General features: G+C 37.9%; 1 protein-coding gene across 1 annotated transcript in view; it reads left to right on the top strand.

Annotated features, from left to right (window-relative positions):
• Rasa2 (RAS p21 protein activator 2) overlaps nt 1-19,240 on the top strand; it is a 102,500-nt gene that overhangs the window by 21,358 nt on the left and 61,902 nt on the right. Inside the window, exons 5-6 of the mRNA XM_013506264.1 lie at nt 4,458-4,534; nt 18,636-18,719. Coding sequence (XP_013361718.1) covers nt 4,458-4,534; nt 18,636-18,719 — 161 coding nt within the window. The remainder of the gene's footprint in view (nt 1-4,457; nt 4,535-18,635; nt 18,720-19,240) is intronic.

Genomic DNA, 19,240 nt, shown 5'->3' with positions numbered 1-19,240 from the left:
GTGCTTGCCAGGCAGGTGCTGTACCACTGAGCTGTATGCATGGCCCCATAATGTGAAATTTAAATGACCAGAGATACTTCGGTGTTTTCCCTGCACCCCCACATTGCAGATCAAACCCAGAGCCCATGGCCCGCTAGGAAGGTACTGTACCACTGAGCAGCTTTCCCAGCTTTTCATTCTATTTTGAGGCAGGGTCTCACAAAGTTGTCCATGTTGGCCTTGAACTTGTGATCTTCCTGCCTCAGCCTCCCAAATAGCTGAGATCACAGGTATACATCACCATACCTGGTTCTTTCTGAAGTATTTGTAAAATTAATTGAAATAAAGTCAGCATACATATATTAAACTTTCAGGCAATGTCAGTAATGTGAGTTCCCCAAAATGCTCCTTGATAACAAAGCTCATCTGATACTATAATTGTATGTAATATCAACCTAACACAGTCAATGCTATGAAATTCACATAGGAAAATACCGTTTAAGAATTTGGCTGCCAGGTATGGTAGCACACACCTATAATCCCAGCACTCAGGAAGTTGAGGCAGGAGGATCACTGCGAGTGCGAGGCCAGCTTGGGCTACAGAGTGAGTTCAAGGCCTTCCTGAACTGCACAGCAAGACCCTGTCTCAAAAAGACGGAAAAAGAAAAAAATAATTTGGTTTACAGTATTTTAAGTTGAAAGTAGACAACACTGCCGGATATTTGCCCTTTCAACATCTGATATATATGTCATATATATCATATATGAGATATATATGAAGCTTACTGTTGAAATTCCTTTAGGAGATTGAATGATAAGAAAGGGGTGTGGACCAAATCACATTGCATGTTTATCATGAAACATACTGTAGTTCTGAGTCAGTTGTCTTTGCAGGTAATGTCTGTATTTTCTATAGTTACTTTTAGGATTTTTTTTTAATCTTCCGTTTTCAGCAGTATTACTATGCTGTACCTGGGCATGATTTTCTTTATTTTCTACTTGTATGTTCCTCAAAGTTCTTGAATCTGTGGTTTGATGTCTTTGATCAGTTTTGGGAAATTCCAAGCAATTATCTCTTCATCTACTTTCTTCTGGCCCTAGGCTTTGTCCCCTGGGATTCCAGTCACATGAATAATAGACTGTTTCACCGCATCTCACATGCCTGCTGTGCTCTTCTGTGCTCATGGTGCATATTTCTGACTGACCAATCTCATTTTCCCAAGCTTCTTTTTTGCCACGGCCAATCTAAATACATCATCATCTCAGTTATTTTTTTTTTTCACTTAAATTTTTGTTTGACTTATTTTATGGTTCTCCGTTATCTGCTGATTTTTTATTTTGTTTTCTACTTTTTAAAAATGTTAAAATGTTAAAATTTTAAAAAGTTAGTGCTCACTTAACCCTTTGCAAATCTGCCTTTGTCTTTTTTTTCTTTCTTTTTTTGTGGGTTTTGGGCTTCTGACATGTTGAATAGTGTCCTTTGAAATATACAATGTACTGGAAATAATCCCAAGCCTGGTTGATTTTTTTTTTTCCCCTTTAGGAAAGGTTTATGATCCCCCACAGCAGCGTCTGTTTTCTTCTCATCCATCAGAACGGTACCATACAGTTTACTTAGCCACCATCCTGGCCTCAGGGGAGGCTAGACCTCAAAACTTCTTCCCCTCCAAAGGGGGAAAAAAAAGGACCTTTTTTTTGTTGTTTTAAAAAAAGGACTTCTTTTGGTACAACTCACATCTATAAAATGATGTCGGATATAAGGAGAACTGAATTCTTGGTACCGGAAGGAAAACAAACAAACAAACAAAAAAACAAATAAAGAGAACTGAAATTTTGAGTGAAAATAGGAAGACTGAGTTTTTCTCAAATGTTCACAGATTTGCTTGTGAGACGCTAAAAAACAGTACCAAATAATTTTTGTTTGTTTCGTTTTTTTTTTTTCTGATACAAGGAATCGAACTCATGACGTTGCATTTGCCAGGCAGGCGCTGTGCCACTGAGCTAAATCCCCAGCCCCTGTGCCAAATAATTTTATTTTATTTTTATTTATTTATTTATTTATTTTGGTTTTTCTCCGGTATCGGGAACCGAACTCACGACCTTGCGCATGCCAGGCAGGCGCTTTTGCCGCTGAGCTAAACCCCCAGCCCCTGTGCCAAATAATTTTAAACTTCCATTCATTTTTCTTTTCTAAAAGCAATACAGTAGTAGACACTTTGAAAATAATAGCAGTATTGGTAGTAATGCTTTGAAATTCTAAAGCAAAAAGGGAAATCTTCTCAAATTCTACCAAATGTAACTTCATTATTTGGGTAGATGATCTTGTATTGTGTGTATGTGTGTTTTGTTTTACAAATTGACATTATACATCCTATTTTGTAACTTGTTTATTTACTAAGTATCATACTTCCATATTAAAACGTGCAGTGAGGTAGTGTTTTATAGGATAGACGTTATAATTTCTTTAGCTCACAAGCCCTTTAATTTTAGTGTTCCACCCTAGTGGCAAGTGTTCTGTGTGTGTCTGTGCTGTCCCCATTCTTTTCTTGGCCAACTTAATGCACATTTGTGTTATTACTGACTTACTACCAAAGGAATGTTTTGTTTACAGTCAGTGAGAGCAGTGAATGTATTAGGTAGGCTCTGACTCAGTGATAATGATTTCTGTAGAATCCCATTAGAGACCTTCTTTTTTCCCTTGAGACTTGACAGCACTATGACTTTGTTGTAAATGAAGTGATGATACTTTTCTCTTTTCTACTCTACTTTAATGGTTTTTACTATTTTAGAAATAGAATAGATCCTAGACATTTCCCGAGAGACAGTTGAGAGTGCTTTGTTAACACAGTTTCTATGATAAAATGCATCTTAAAATAGTAAAACTGCTTTGAGATGTACATGTTCGTGCCGTTGGCCAAGTTCCCTTGCTAGCCAAGTAATGCACACGTGCTGGAATGACAGCAAACGTGACTTAAGATTATAGTTGAGTGATTTTACAAATTACTATGTGTCATGAACCTTCAAAGTCACTCTGGAACAGTAGAGTTTATGAATATTAAATGTAGGAATAACAGAAGATCTGTTTTATAAATTATATATAATTTTAAGAATATTCATGCCTAGATTTTTAGCAGAAGATTTACTCAATTTAGTTCCAGCTCCACCTAATTACTAATTTTACTACCACGGATAAACTTAACTCTCACATACAGACTTCTATATTAAGATCCATCAGTATTTATTGCTCCTCATTTACTATGTCTCTCAACCTGAACTTTGTAGCAGGTGGACCTTAGATTCATTCTTGTATGACAAGCTCTGATAAAATAGTGAGGGTAATTCAGGTTAGAACTTCTGAAAGAATGGCTGATGAGGTTGTTCTGAAGAGGAATAGTGACTAAATAATAAACTTTTCTACCTCTGATGAAATCACTCATACATCAGTCCCTGACATCACACCCCTGAAGTTTCCACTTGCACCGTGGGAATTTGTCTCGTCAGCTGGGTGGAGGTAATCTAGTATGAATTTTTAACCAGTTTAGAATTGCTCACCAGTAGAAAGGAAGAGATAACGAGGTCTAGACTGCATTGTTCCTAAACATTTGTTTCTTGTGAAATTGACAACTTGAATTGCTTTAAACTTTTTTTTTAAATCCACCTATTAATGGCAATTTAACAAAATACTCCTTTATTTTATTCCCAACTCTCCATTACTGGATAGACCCTCCATTACATTACAAGAGGTACTCTTGGCCTTATGTTATTATTTTTGTTTATCATCTTTCCATACTAGCTTGTATGCTTCTGATAAGTAGTGACTGTGACTTAGACATCTGTAGGTTCCTACAAACTCCTCAGGGCCTCTTAAAACATACTAAATATCACATAAATTTTGACTAGTTGATAAAAATATTGACAAATTGGATCTTAAAGGCTTAATTTAATTTTATTGTTTAATTTGTATAATTTCTTTGCTTTTAAATGATACTGCCTCTATCCTTATTGCTGGTTTGTCTTTTCTAAAAAGAGTCTTATAGATTATAATTAAATTTTATTATTGGGGCTGAGAATTTAGCTCAGTGGCACAGCGCCTGCCTGGCAAGCGTAAGGTCGTGAGTTCAATTCCCGGTACCGGAAAAAAACAAACAAATAAATAAATAAATTTTATTTAAAATTTTCTAAACATGTGTTAATTTTTCTTTTTAATCTGTAATTGAGGTATGTAAGTTTTTCAAGCCAAGCATGACATTCTTTAATTTGAATACCACGTTTGATACAGGAATTTGACTGTTTTCTGGTCTTTCAGAACTTTGATCTAATTATTGATTGTTGGTCATTTAGCAAGGACTTATTATGGGTAAAGCCGTGTTCAAGTGGTCAGTGGACAATTAAATATGGTACCATTTTTAAAAATACATTTAATTAATATTTTCTCAGCAGAATAGACTACTCAGCCTGTAATTTCTTTGTTGTTGTAGGGTAAAGTTCACCTTGAATTAAAGCTGAATGAACTGATAACGGAGAATGGAACTGTGTGCCAGCAGCTCGTTGTACAGTAAGCGTATTTCCGTTACCAAAATTACTAGGAATGTGTTCTGTAACCAGTGCCTTATTTTAAATACTTCAGAAACTTAGTCCAGAAGTGAAACTCTGGGCTGGAGATGTAGCTCTGTGACAGAGTGCTTTCCCAGCTTGCACGTGTGCCGCCCTGGACTCCATTTCCGGTACCACAAAAAATATACAGAGAAAGAAAAGAAACCAAAAGTTGATAGCCAATTTATTTTTCTCATATCTAATCTAGACAGGTTATGGTGAGTAATAAACTTGTTTAACCAACTTTTATTGAATGTGGGCTGAATAATACACTTCATAGGCATTAGAATATCTGCCTGGCAGTGGAGACTTGGAAGGCTTTCCAGAGAAGGTTCACTAGGAACACAAAACAGAGCTTTAGAAATTGTAGAGCTGGAACTAAATGCTGCTTTGTGATTACCTGTATTGATTCCCACATACTTTGGATTCTTTTTTCCCTTTTGTGCACTTAGTTCATTTTTTATCACCTGCATGCTAATTTTCTGATTTCTGGAAGTCTCCTGTTTAAGCTGCGTCTCCTACTTCCTCTCTTCCCTCCAAATCCTTGCTTTGGATTATCAACACCTGAACAGATAACTTTCATCTTCGATACTTTCTCTGTCTTTGCCTCAGTTGATAACTGAGTATCTGCTGAGATTTTGAAGTAGTTATAGCCCTCTCAATGGAGGCTGTATTCTTCTGTCATACCCACATACCTCAAGCCAAAGGAGAATGAATATTGTTCTCCTACTGTTGCTCTAGATTCATTCCCCTAATTGTGAAAATCCCGTCTTTTAAGGCAGTTTCTCTGTATGTTAACATATACATATCTAATACTACAAATAATGTTACTTAATTTTTATGAAAACCTTGAAAGAAGTTATGTATATTATATCCTTTTTCCTTAATCAGTGTATATTACATAAGAACAAGGATGTTCTTTTTAACTCCAGTTTAATTACCAAATTCAGGAAGTTTAATCTCCCTTAACTTGAAATCGTTTTTAGCCTTTGTCTTTCATAGTATTGGCATTTTTTGAATGATATGGGCGAGGTACTATTTTATTTTCAATGTTTTTCTATTTAGTTTGCCTACAATAATTCAAGATTTGTTTGCAGCTCCTCTCGCCCCCCAGTCTGGGCTTGAGCTTATAATGAATTTATTTGGATTAGGCCTTCTTCCAGTATTCCTTCCCCTGCTTCTGTTGATTATGATACTCATTTGAAATAAGTTGCCCTGGTTTTGTGTACATTCCATTTTAGCTCTCTGTCATTGTTACTGGTTTAATTTTATTTTTGAATATGTATTCAAAACTAGCATGATTTCAAATTTAAAATTATACCACAGTGTATTACTCAAAGGTGTGATTCAGTTGCCTCTTCCCACATCCAGCTCTAGGCAGCCAGTCTGATTTCTGTCCTTTCAGTTTTTGCCTTTTCCAAAATGTCATTTGACCAGAATCATATGATACATAGTCTTTTGTGTCTGGCTTCACAGCAGAATAGTGCTTTTTAGACTCATCCATATTGTTGTGTATCAGTAGTTCATTCTCTTCTTACATATTTTTTTGGCCATAATTTGGTAGGTACTGTATTGTCATTTTATAAATGACAAAACTGGTTCACAGATTGGTTAAATTAGAAGTTTTGGACTCTGGACTTGAACTTTAGCAGCTTGTTTTTAAACTGCTTAATTTTTGAGATAATTTTAGATAATAAATATAGTACATTGAGGTATGGTGAACCCTTCAGTCAGCTTCCCACAATAGTTACATGACTACAGCCCAAAATCAGAACCAAGAAATTTACATTGGTACATTGTTTGTACACAGTTATGTATCACTTAGTACATATGTGGATTTGTATAGCCACTGCTACAGTCAGTATGCACAATCACCCTGTCACAGTAAAGATGCCCCACCCACTCCCGTTATAGTCGACTCCCTCTCTCCACTGTCATACTTAACTTGCGGTGGCCTCGCATTTGTCCTCATATCTATAATTTTGTCACTTCAAGAATGTTGCATGAATGGAATCTTAAAATACTTGACCTTTTCAGATTTCTTTCTCTTTTGTGTAGTTTTTTGCAGACAGTATATTTGAGTCACTTTTTAAAAATAATTTTTGCCCATCTCTGTCTTCTATTTGGTGACATTTTGCATTTACTTTTAATGCAGTTAGTGAGATGTGAAGGTTAAGCCTGCCATTTTACTGTTGTTTGCTGTGTATTCCCTGTTCTCTTGTTCCAGCAGGTTATTTGAGCATCTTTTTAGAATCCCATTCTATCTATATGTAGTATATAGGGTATCTCTTTGTGTAGATTTTTTTCAGTGGTTGCTTTAGGTATTATACATCCATAACTTATTTTTTATTTTGTTGTTAGTATATCTTTGCCATACATATTAATTAATTCATCCTGGGGACTGGGTACATATACTTACTGCAACTCGATCGTTTTTACTTCCCCTTCTTCCCTCTCTGATCTTCCCTTTCTGATCTTCCATCTCCCACTTTCCCTTCTCATCTCCACAAGATCTGTCTTCTTGTTTCCTACCATTTCTCTTTTATTTTGCTGTTTATTTGTATTTTGAGTTTTTCATATAAGAGAAACCATGAGATATTTATGTCTGTGTCTAGTTTGTTTCACTTAGCAGTGTGGTCTCAAGACCAATCCGTTTTCCTACAAATGACTCCAGTTTATCCTCATTTAGGGCTCACTAGTATTTCATTTTATATATGTGTTATATTTTCTTTATCCAGTCATCTGTTGATGGGCATATAGGCTTTTTATAACTTTTGTGAATTGTGCTGCCATAAATGTGGGTATGCATGTATCACTGTAATATGACCTTAACTCTTTGGGGAAGATACCCAGAAGAGATAGAGCTGGGTAAATGGAATTTTTATTTTTAGTTTCTTAAGGAATCTCTATATTGATTTCTATCAACAATGTAAAAGTATTCCTTTTCCTAAAACCTTATCAGCATTTGTTGTTTTGAGTCCTTGATACCCATTGTTACTGGTATAAGAGAATCTGTGTTGTTTTGATTTATATTTCTTTCATAGCCAAAAATGCTGAACAGTTTTTCATGCTCTTTTGCTATTTATATTTCTTTTTTTTGAACTAGGAATGAAACTCAGGACCTTACGCTTGCCAGGCAGGCACTTGTGCTGCTGAGCTATGTCCCCGGCCCTATACCTCCTCTTTGAGAAGTGTCTGTCCATTTCAGTTGCTCATATTTGATTGGGTCTTTTATTGGTGGGGAGTACTTCTTTATAAATATTCTAGGTACCAGTTCTCTGTCTGAGGAGTAGCTGGCAAAAATGTTCTCTCATTTTGTGTGTTGTCTCTTCGTTCTGTTGTTTTCATTTGCTGTGCATAAACTTTTAAATTTGATAAAATCGCTTGTGTTGATTCTTCATATTTTTGTGCCATTGAATGTCAGAAAATCCTTCCCTGTGCCTGTGTCCTTCAAGAGTTTTACCTATTTATTCTTCTAGCAGATTCAGTGATTCTGTTATCTCTTACATATTTCAATTTGATTTGGTACAGGGTGAGAGATGTGGATCTAGATTTGTTTTTGTGCATATAGATAACTAGTTTTCCCAGCATCATTTGTGAAAGAGGCTGTCTTTTCTCCACCTGTTTTTTTGGCCCCTTTGTCTAAAACCAGATGACTGAAGGTACATGGAGTTGTTCCTTATATCTTTAGTTCTATTCCAGTGGTCACTATGTCTATTTTTGTACCAACATTGTGCTGTTCTTGTTACTATAGCTTTGAAGTATAACTTAAAATCTAAAATTATAATGTGTCTTCTGCTTTGCTCTTTTTTCTTTCCTGCATTTATTGAGATATTACGATTTTTATCCTTACTTCTGTTTATTTGGAATATTTTTATTGATTTGCATGTGTTAAACCATGCTTGCATCCCTGGGAAGACACTGGCTTGGTCATGATATAACTAGGGCTTTTGTGATACCATTTTTATGTCTGAAGTGGAGGAGAGGGAGTTTGAGAGATCATTTGCAGGGATAGAGAAAAGGAAGAGAAGAATGGAAAATATAATTGGAGATTGTGGGAAGCTACCAGGAAGTCATAGCCAGTTGCCACTTTTATACCTGGTGTTATGTTTTTGGAACAGCACACAACAATGGAACGTAATAAAATTTTTTTTCTTTAAATTCTTGTTCCTTGAATTTCTCTGGTAACACATAAATTTCAAGCAGAAATTCAAAACATTGCAAGCTCTGGCATAAATGTGTTAATATGCTAATAGAAAGCTGGTGTTTGAATCCTCCTCTCTTAGTCACTTTCTCATCACTGGGACTGAATGCTTAACACCCACAAGTCAGAGGACAGGTTTACTTCGGCTCACATTCTCGATCCATGGCCCCTGACTCCCAGGTAGGAACGAGCAGTAGAAGGCCCTGGTGGAGGAAAGCTGCTGTAGTTGCGGTAGCCAGGAAGCAGAGCAGGGCGGCTGTGGGGAGGGAGATGCATCCTGCCCAGACGTGTCTCTAGGGGCCCACCTCCCCCTGCCCAGGCCCTGCCTCCTGACTGCAGCGTGAGCTGTGGATTCATCAGTGAATTAACCCCCATGATCCGTCACCTTCTGAAAATGGCCTCTGAACATGTGAGTGTTTGGAGGGATGTTCCAGATTCAAACCCTAACCTTTATACACAGTTCCGGTGAGGATCAACTTTACATGACCATGGAAGACACTACCTAAGCTAAATCATCAGTTAACTCTTATTTTCCATTTTGCATATATGAACACCTCGTATGTATATTAAATGAGAGGAAAAAAAAAAAAGAAGAACACACACACACAAAGACATAATACAGAGTCTCCACATTCCTGTTTATACTTAAATCTGAATTTGACCAGTATGCTCTTCTCCCTTAGGTCAGAAATGGCAAGACCTTGCCTTGAAGCAGCTGTGAAGGCTGGACTCCTGTCCTCCGTGCTTGTGGCTGGGAGAATGGTGCTTGAACTGGTTTCATTCCTACATTTGTTCTCTTGCCTGTCAGTTAGTGAAGGGCCTTGGGGATCCAGGAAGCCTGAGCCTGTAGACAGGGCTGTTAGATTTTACATGTGTCCCTGTGGGCCTGACTAGCCTGAGGTTTTTGCTTCTATCTTCCTATGATCAGTTGTATCAGAGGCTTCCCACTTGCTCAGCCTTCTTTGACACTGTCCTGGCGCTGAGAGCGAAGAGTGCCTTCTTTTTGCTGGGGTGGGCACAACTGGACCTGTCAAGAAGCCTGTCTTCTGCTGATCTTCGGAGGGGCTTCCTCTATCTGTGCCCTTCCCTCCATGGTGATTGTATAGCTGCTTACATCTGCTCTCTCTGTGCTTCTCCAGGTGAGTGTTCTGTGCAATACCTTCTGACTCTTGTGCTCCTCTCCAGCATTCTGTCCACACCAAACTATGCATCCCTCTCAAGCAGTCCTTCTCCAGCCTGCAGATTCAGGGGTGTTTAAGGGTCTGTGGAGGAGGGCCTTCTCTGTGGAATTCAGTTGTTCGGGAGCCAATGGGAGGGACCTCACATGGGCACCCAGACCCAGCCGCTTCTGGTGGGCAGTGGGATGGATCCAGCACAGGTGCCAAGCCCTCTGTGGCATTTAGAGGATGGACAGCAGGCGGGATACCACGTGGGTGCAGAGTTTGGGAGAAGAGTGGCAGAGTACCCACTCTGGCACTGCTCCAGTGTCTTTCCTCCACCTCCTGATCCCACCAGTCACAGCTCCTGCTGGCTCCTGAGATTCGTTGTCCCATAGATCACCCAGAGCCTGGTTCCAGGTCCCTGTCTATTTAGGCCCTGCCTTTGTTCCTTTCTGTCCCTCAGCTTCACTGAGGGTCATTCCCCTCTGAGTGATTCCCTGGCCTGTTCCTTCCTTAATGCTCTAATCCGAGGAGGCCCTCTCCTGTAAATACCTTGCTCACTGGGCTGTCTCCCCATGGAAAGAGAGATCAGAGAAGTGGACATTGGGCAGTAGCTGCTACACTAGGTGCTGAGCACAGCAGTCCTGCTGCTGCTACTTCTTAGTTCTTTTTCCAAGATGGTGCATCTGCCGATACTAGAGTTCATCTGTTGGGCTTCTGCTCCAAGTTGCCTTCCTGTGTTTGGGGTTTTTGCAATGTAATTTCTGTTTTTCTGTTTTCAAGTTCACTGATTATTGCCTCTGTCCGGTATTTTTCTGTTGAACCCATCTGTTGAAGCTTTAATTTTAGTTGTATTCTGAAGTTCTAAAATTTACATTTGATTCACCTTTATATCTATTACTTCTTTGTTGAGATTTGGTTATTTTGATGAAACTATTTTTTCATTTGTTCATAATTGTTCATTGAATGTTTTTAGGTTGACTACTTTCCAGTCCTTGCATTTTTTTTTTTATTTTAAAGAAAATTTTAAAAACCAGTAGAAACAATACAGAATTTCAAGACAAAATGATAGGAAATTAACAGTGGTTGTTATATTGGATATTGTATATCTTCAAAGTAGTTGCTCAGATTACCAGATATAGGCATGCAAAACTGATCAAACAATATAAGCATTAACTGTTCCTTTCAATGAACTAACAGAAATTAGTAGTACAATTATCTTAGCTGTCTTGTATGTGTATATATATATTTTCCCTCCCTCCTTTCCTCCATTCCCTCATCCCAGTTCTTTCCTTTTGAGCAGTTTCTTTCCCTTTTATAGGTAAATGGATGCAATTAGAGACTATACTCATCAGTGAAATAAATTAGACTCACATGTGTAAACATTGTATCATCTCCCTGAAAGAAACTGAAAGAGTAATAAATAAGATCCAGTTCTCATTAGATAATTCCAACATTCATATCCTCTTGGCATTAGCATCTCTTGCCTTCTCATTTAGATTGAGGATATTTTGGTTGTTGGTATGATGTGACTTTTCAATTACAGAGAGTTCCTACTTAATGGTTTAATAATTTTGTACCCTAATAATGGTACTAAAGGATACACATTCATTAGAAACTGTACTTCGAGTTTTGATCTTTTCCTGGGCTAGTGATACACAATATGATACTTTGATGTTAGCCATATTATCACAGGGTAAACAACTGATACTTAGTGTAGCCATGCTATGCTCTTTAATAGGTTAAGTATATCACATGCATTTTTGTTTGTTTGTTTTGAGATAGGGTTTCACTCTGAAGTTCTGGCTGGCTTTCAGCTTACTTTGTCACCCAGACTGGCCTCAAACTCACAGCAATCCTCCTTCCTCAGCCTCCTGAGTGCTGGGATCCCAGGCGTGCACCACTACGCCCAGCCTCACATGCATTTTCAATTTAAGATATTTTCAGTTTACATTGACTTTATTGGTCTGTAACCTTATATAAGCTGAGACACATTCTGGACATTTTTATTTCTATGTTGTAGGACAGTGGATCTTACTTAAATCTCCTGTTTTAAGCACCTGCCTCTTAACTTGTTCTGGAGGAGGCAGAGCGGGAAGTGCGCGCTCATTTGTTGTCAAGTAGAGGTAGAAGGCTAAGTCCCTGACGCACCCTGGATTGACATCTGTAAGGGAGGGGTGAGAGGGTTCCTTGTTACTGGAAAATGGGAGTTCAGGCTTTCTGCTGGCCCTCACTTGGACTGCACTAGCCAAAAAGGGGAAGGGGTCTCATCACTGTTCCCCGTGTGGCTCCTCTGACACCGTGGCTTGGAAGCCTGGTTACCCCTGTAAGGTAGGCAGATCTGGCTGCCCACTCATTCAGCCTTCTTTGGCTCTGTCCTGGCTGTAGAGGGAAGAGAGCCTTATTTTTGCTGGCAGGCTAGATTCCCACGCTCTCTAGTAGTCTTTACTGAAACCATGAGAGAAGGAGCTCGCTCACCTGCTGTGTCATCTGTCAGGCTCTGGGTACACAGGCCTCTTCTTCCTTTACTTTTTCTTTCTTTGTTTTCATTTTATATATTCCAGACTGAGTGTTACAGAATCCAGCACTCTGGAAACACCAGTGAGCCCTGGCTTCTGACTTACAGAAACAAAGCTTCAGTGGTAGTTTTGTGGAATTTATTGTTGATTTCTCAACTTTACAGGTATACTTACATTTGTGATATTCTTTGTTCTTTATTAATGCTGCAAGTGTGGTTTCATGCATGGTTTTCTTTGTGCTTTTTGCTGAATTTTTGATACAGGGGAGTAACATGTGCAAAGATTCGTATCTTAGTTGCTGGAACATCCCCCTGCAACATTTTTTAACTTCATAAGACCCTCCACATACACCCACTGACCTTCACAGTGTGCTTACACGTTCCTGTTTTCACTTCCCTCTCCACCTTTTTCTGTGATCTGTCCCTGTAATTTTCTTGCAGGTTTTCTCTTGTCTTTATGCATCTTGTTAATCTGGAAAAACCCTAACATATGTGTTCAATCAATTCCCGGATGTTGCTGGGGAACGTCATAGAGACTGACATTACTTTAAATTAAGCGTTACATGGGCACTTAGAATTGTCCTAGAGTTTTACTGTGCTTCTTTAATACATTTACAAGATTCTCCATCATCACAGACTTGAAATTGGTTTTACTTTCTTGAATTCAAATATATGAATCAGTATTTGCATCTGCCTTTTTGACTTTATGTTATAATATAGAAGATACCCCTTCTCTTGTTGAGAGTAAATTCTTCCATATTAGCTCTAGATTTCATCTGGTTCCCCAATTCAAGGGCATTGCTCTTTCAGTTCTGCCTTCTTTCTCCTGTTCCATCAGCCTTACCCCCTCCCTAAATGTTTCTCACTGATATACGAACATGTTCTGGTATCTGCTAAAAAGCTTGTTTCCCCGGACTTCGTCTCTTACCACATCCTGCCTTGGCTATTCCACCCCCATTTCTCTGCTCTCCTTTGAAGGCAGACTTCTCAGAGAAAAACTGTCTAATCCTTACAAGGTGTGGGTGTGTATACACTAGCTCTGTTCACCGAGGAGCCTAGAGGTGTTGTCACTCCATTGCACTGAGTGTACTTAGCACCTATGACTTGGTTTTAAATACTGTTCTCCAGTCAGTACTGCTCAGTAGGTCTTTCTGTGATGAAGAAAATGTTTTGTATCCTCATTGCACACTGTATTGTACACTAGTCATTTGTGGCTGTTGAAAACATGAAATACAGCTGGTATGACTGAAAAACTGATTTTTACAGTGGTGTAGTCTTGTAATCCCAGCACCTAGAGAGACTGAGGCAGAAGAATCCCCAGTTTGGGTCCTGCCTTCGCAACTTAGCAAGACACTGTCCCAGCAATCAAAAGAGCTGGGGATGTAGCTCTGGTAGAATGCCCCAGGCTCAATCCCTCATACTGCCAAAAAACAAAAAACAAAAAAATCCCTGATTTTTAAATTTTGCTTAATTAACTTAAAAATATAAATAGCAATATGTTGTCAGTGACTGCATTATTAGATAATGTAGCTACCACAAAAAAATCTATACTACTTTTAAGCAGTGGCTGATTTCAGGGCTCGGGTAGGGAAAATAGGAGTCTGGAGTATCTTCTGGAGTCAGAAAGGACATGCTCAAATAATAATGGGGTATGTAGAAAGAACACTGAAGCGATCTGAAGAGTCTCCAAATGACCAACTCTGGGACAGTTAAAGCCCCCAAAATAAATAACGATAATGATAATTAAAATCTGCAGGGAACTTGTATTGTTCTTGTGTTATTTTGTAAATGTGTGTGTGTTTGTTAATATGTTTTCATTCTTTTATCTTTAAAATAAAAAATATATAAATAAATAAAAATAAAATCTGCAGGGAAGGGCTGGGGATATAGCTCAGTGGCACAGCGCCTGCCTGGCAAGCATGAGGTTGTGAGTTTGATTTCCAGTACAAAAAATAAATAAATAAATCTGCAGGAGAAAGTAAATATTCATGAGCTAGTACTGATATAAATAATTAAATACATACATAGGAGAGAAAAGATTGCTTTTCCTTAAAGTAGAATTCTACTTTATGAATGGAGGAGAAATGATGGGAATTGAAAATCAGCATTGGCAAACACCATAATTAATAATTGGGTGCAGGTAGAAAAAAGGATACCACACGTTTTTGCTTACATGTGGAAGCCAAAAAGTTGAAGGTATCAATGCAAGGAAGATGGTTAATGGGTACACGGGTGTAGTGGGGTAGGAAGAGTAATTTATCATATTACGTACCACAGTAGGCTATCTATTGATAGTTATTAATTGAATTTTTCAACATAGGAGAAAGAAATTGAATGTTCCCAACACAAAAGAAATCATCGTGTATGTCTGAGGTGATAACTATGCCAGTTAACCTGATCTAATTATTACACATTGTATACATGTATTGAAATGTCACATTGTACTCATAAACATGCACCGTCATTATTTGTGGATTACAAATAAATATATTGGCCAGGTGTGGTGGCACGTGCCTGTGATCCCAGCACTTGAGAGGCTAAGGCAGGAGGATTGCACAAGTTTGAGGCTAGCCTGGGCTACCTAGTAAGTTCAAGCCAGAGCCTGGACTACATAATGAGACTCTGTCTCAAAATAAAACAAAAAGTACATTAAAGAATAATTGAGTGTGGGGATACAACATTCATGGGTACTAAATGAGTGAATGTAAGCATGATGACAAATAGCATACTTATGTACTCTCAAAGAATCTCCTTGGAAGAACCTTAATAGATACCACCCTAACGGAGTGATCAAAGTTAATCTCACCCAAAATGAGACATCCAGTACTTCTTGATATAATGCATTGAGAAGGACATCAAGATTCATAATCCCAGTCTAACCTTGAGCAAACATCGGACAAACTTCAGGGATGGTGGCACACACCTGTAACCCCTGTATTCTGAGAGGTTGAAACAGGAAGGCTTACAAATTGAGCCCAGCTAAGACAGTTTAGTAACTTACATGAGACATGATCTCAAAATAAAAACTAATTAAAAGAGGGATGGATGTATAGCTCATTGTGAAGGTCCAATTCTGGCAAAATAACGAGACTAAAAAGGAAAACTAAGGAACTGTCTCAGGGTGGAGGACACTAAGAAAACATGACAACTAAATGCAATATGGGATCCCACATTGCATCCTGGGCCAGAGAAAGACACTGGTGGAATTTGAGTAAAGTACATAGTTTAAGATTAGTTAATAATATTAATTAACATTATATCAGTGTTTCCTGATTGCATTAATTTCACTGTGGTTACTTGAAATGTAAACATTGGGTATTGACTGTTCAGAAGCTCTACATATTGTTTTCTTTTATAGCTTCTTTTATTTAAAGTGTGCACTTATTTCAAAATGAGAAGTTTTTAAAAACTGCCTATGCTTTGTGCATTCAACTGAGGGTTGTCTTCTGAGTTTCAGATTTACATGTTCACTTTGATATCTCACATTGCAAACTTAAAATATTTTAGCTAAGGTTTTGATTCTTGTGTCTGTCTGGCTCCTTTCACAGTGTTGGCAAATGTTTGGTTCCAGTCAAGTTTTTTTTGCATGTCAGACCTTGTATTTTTCATGTCTGGCCTTTCAATTTTTAATGTTTTCTGTCTCTATGGAATATGTAAAAAACAGTTACCCATTCTGTTTTCTTTGTCATTTCTAGGTCTGTTTTGATTGGTTTTAATTTTCGTTGTTGATCATATTTTTCTTGATTCTTTGCATTTCTGGTTATTTTCTGTTGGATGCCAGACTATGTGATGTTGCTGGATATTTTTATATTCCTATGAATATACTTGAGTTTTGTTTAGGTTTCAGTTAAGTTACTTGGAAACAGTTTGATCTGTTTATGGTTTGCTTTTAAGCTTTTCAGAGAGATGAGAGCAGCCTATATTTTAGGGCTTATGTTTTCTCACCACCATGGCAGCACCCATGAATTACCATGTTTTTTACTGTGACTGGTGGGATCTTTTCCTTGCTATGTGTGGGCTGTGCAAATTGTTCCCTCCACTCCTTTCAAATGGTTCTTTCCCCAGCCTCGTGTAGTTTCCTCACACATACGTGCTTATTAGCAGAAGACGCAGTGGGGGTTTTTGTAGCTCTTTGGAATGTTTCCTTTGTGCTGCTTTCTTCTCCAGTGCTCTGCCCTGGGGATTCAGCCACTTTGACCTCCCACAGCTGCCAGCTTTGTCTCCTCTTCTCAGGGAGGCTGTCTGGCAATGAGCTGGGCACTTGGAAGGCTCACCAGCCTCTGTATTCCCACCTGAGGGGTCCCTGTCCATTGCTGGTGATTTTGTCTATTTTTAAAATTGTTTTTGATGGAGGATAAATCCCTGTTACTCCATCCCAGCTGGACATAGAATTTAGCATTTGTCTAATTTTTTTAAAAATCCATGGAAAAGATTCAGATTAATCTGTATTATAAACATGTTTGGACTGCATTTATATTCCACATAATTTCTAAATAATATATTAATATAAATATGTGTCACATGTAAAAATATTAATTCAGTATACTGAGGTTATTTTCAATGCTTGTTTTTTGTCCATTCATGTTTATGATGTGAAATTGTTTGACATACAAATTAAAAGAGCAGTGGTATCCTAAGTAATTAGAAAAAGTGTTTCAGAATATATGTAGCAAATAATTAGTGTCTATATGAGATAAATTTGGTACTGCAAGGAGAGTAATACAGTGGAATTTCATACACAGTGGGAATGCAGAACATTAGACTTCAGTGACAGTTAATAAATTGCTGGGCATGGTGGAGCATGCCTGTAATCCCAGCACTCAGGAGGCTGAGGCAGGAGGATCGCTGCAAGTTTGAGGCCAGCCTGGGCTACATATGGGAGTTCAGGGCCAGCCTGCGCTACATAGTGAGATCCTGTCTCAAAAAAAGAAAGTTTTAAGTTGAACATTGGCTAGCTTACTATTGCTTATATCTTTATTACTTTCTCAGATAATCTCTTTGCGCTTTATTAAAATGGGTTTATAATATTCTTCTCAAAGGTAATTGTGAGAATTAAGTGCATTTTGTGAAAGAGCATAGTAAACTACAAATGCTATAAAGTGAACAGGTACCATTTTCAGGTTTAGCCTGACCTGAGAAGTGTAAGTTTCGAACAAGTATGTACACTAGAAAAATTTGACTATACCTGAACCTAACAGTAAAACCCAGAATTATTATCTTGGCCTGTGTTTTCTTTGGTTCACGTTAGAAATTCTTGAATTTGAGTTTTCATACCCAGTTTAACAGAAATGAGTCATTACCATTTCTTTCTTTAGCAGTGTACCATTTGCACTTAACCTATATATGTTATTTAAGGTTATAGAGAGAAATAAGTATGTTGCTCAACAGCTTTCATCTTCAGACAGAGACACATGTCAGCAACGTGCATGAGTTTCTATTACGCGTTAGGAAATGAAGACCCTTAGATATTAAGCTAAGTACCTCAGTAAATAGTGAGAAAATTTGAGGAACAAATCATTAAGTCAGATTCTCTCCCACGTAAATACCAAACTACAATCCATGGAATGGATTAGATTACGTTGTTTTTTGTGATTTAAAATGTGCAGTAACTCTTACTGAGAATTAGAATAAAAAGCAGCAGTGTTATGAGGTTTGCTCTACATTTATGAATCAGTTTAAGTGAAAACCACAATTATTTCCTTGTATGTCATTCATGCTTTAGCAGAGGATTTGATACCACAGAGCTGGCTTGGTTTGTAGTTTCTCATTTAAGGTTGCACCATTTTCTTTTCCTTTTTAGAAGCCACAAGAGTTTTGATGTATTATCAAACCACAAAATGTACCTTCTTGAATATTTAGCAGGAGGAAATGTGTTAGTGTTATTTGGTAGTCTCAGTACTTGTGGCATTTCTGTTTGGTCCTGTTGTGAAAATATAGCAGAAATGTATAATGGGGGTTGGTGGTATATAGGCAGACATGTAGAAAACAATTTTGAACCTTTGGAGTCTATCAGTTTATGTTTAAAGAATGTTGTAGAGCTTAGAGTATTGCTCAGTGGTACAGCACTTGCCTTACTTGAGGCCCTGGATTTAATCCCTAGCAGCACATACCTGTACACTAAAGATGTTTATGTTGTTTAATGTAACTCTTAACATTTTAAATCTCTCTTATTTTACTTTAGCATCAAGGCATGCCACGGGTTACCTCTCATAAATGGACAAAGCTGTGATCCTTACGCAACAGTTTCACTAGTGGGTCCTTCTAGGTAACGTTTATTGAATTGTTACTGGGTTTTGAAGCATAAAGTTGGATTTAAGAATTGGAAAATTAAGGTTCTTAAAGCAAATGACAAGTAACTATGACACAAAGTAATGAATGCTTTGAAAGAAAAATCTTCAGGGGACTCTCTTACATGTACAAACAACCAAGGCCCATTTTTACAGAACTTGAATGCCATTCTTTACGCTAGAGAAAAGCTTTAGTTTTGTACTGTTCTAAAGTGCACTTTAAACGTGAACTTGGCCTTCTTCATTCATCAGCATTCCTACTTTCAAACATCCTAAATTTTGTGCTGGTGAAATCCTCTTTTAATAAATGCCAACTCACAATTACAAGACCTCTTCCATATTGTTGTCTGGAAAACGGGTCAGTGCTGAGCCTTCTGTGCTCGTGAGATCTGTCAGTGCTCCACAGAGGGAATTCCAGGCTGTGGACAAGTTGCTAAAGTAAGAGAGTATGGTGAAATGTGTCATATCATTAATTTTAAAGGCTTTATAAGCTATGAAA

The sequence above is a fragment of the Chinchilla lanigera genome, unplaced genomic scaffold (assembly GCF_000276665.1).
Source record: "Chinchilla lanigera isolate Chin_1 unplaced genomic scaffold, ChiLan1.0 scaffold00107, whole genome shotgun sequence".
NCBI lineage: Eukaryota > Metazoa > Chordata > Mammalia > Rodentia > Chinchillidae > Chinchilla > Chinchilla lanigera.
The sequence above is the reverse complement of the archived record's forward strand: the minus strand, read 5'-3'. Positions and strand labels throughout refer to the sequence as shown.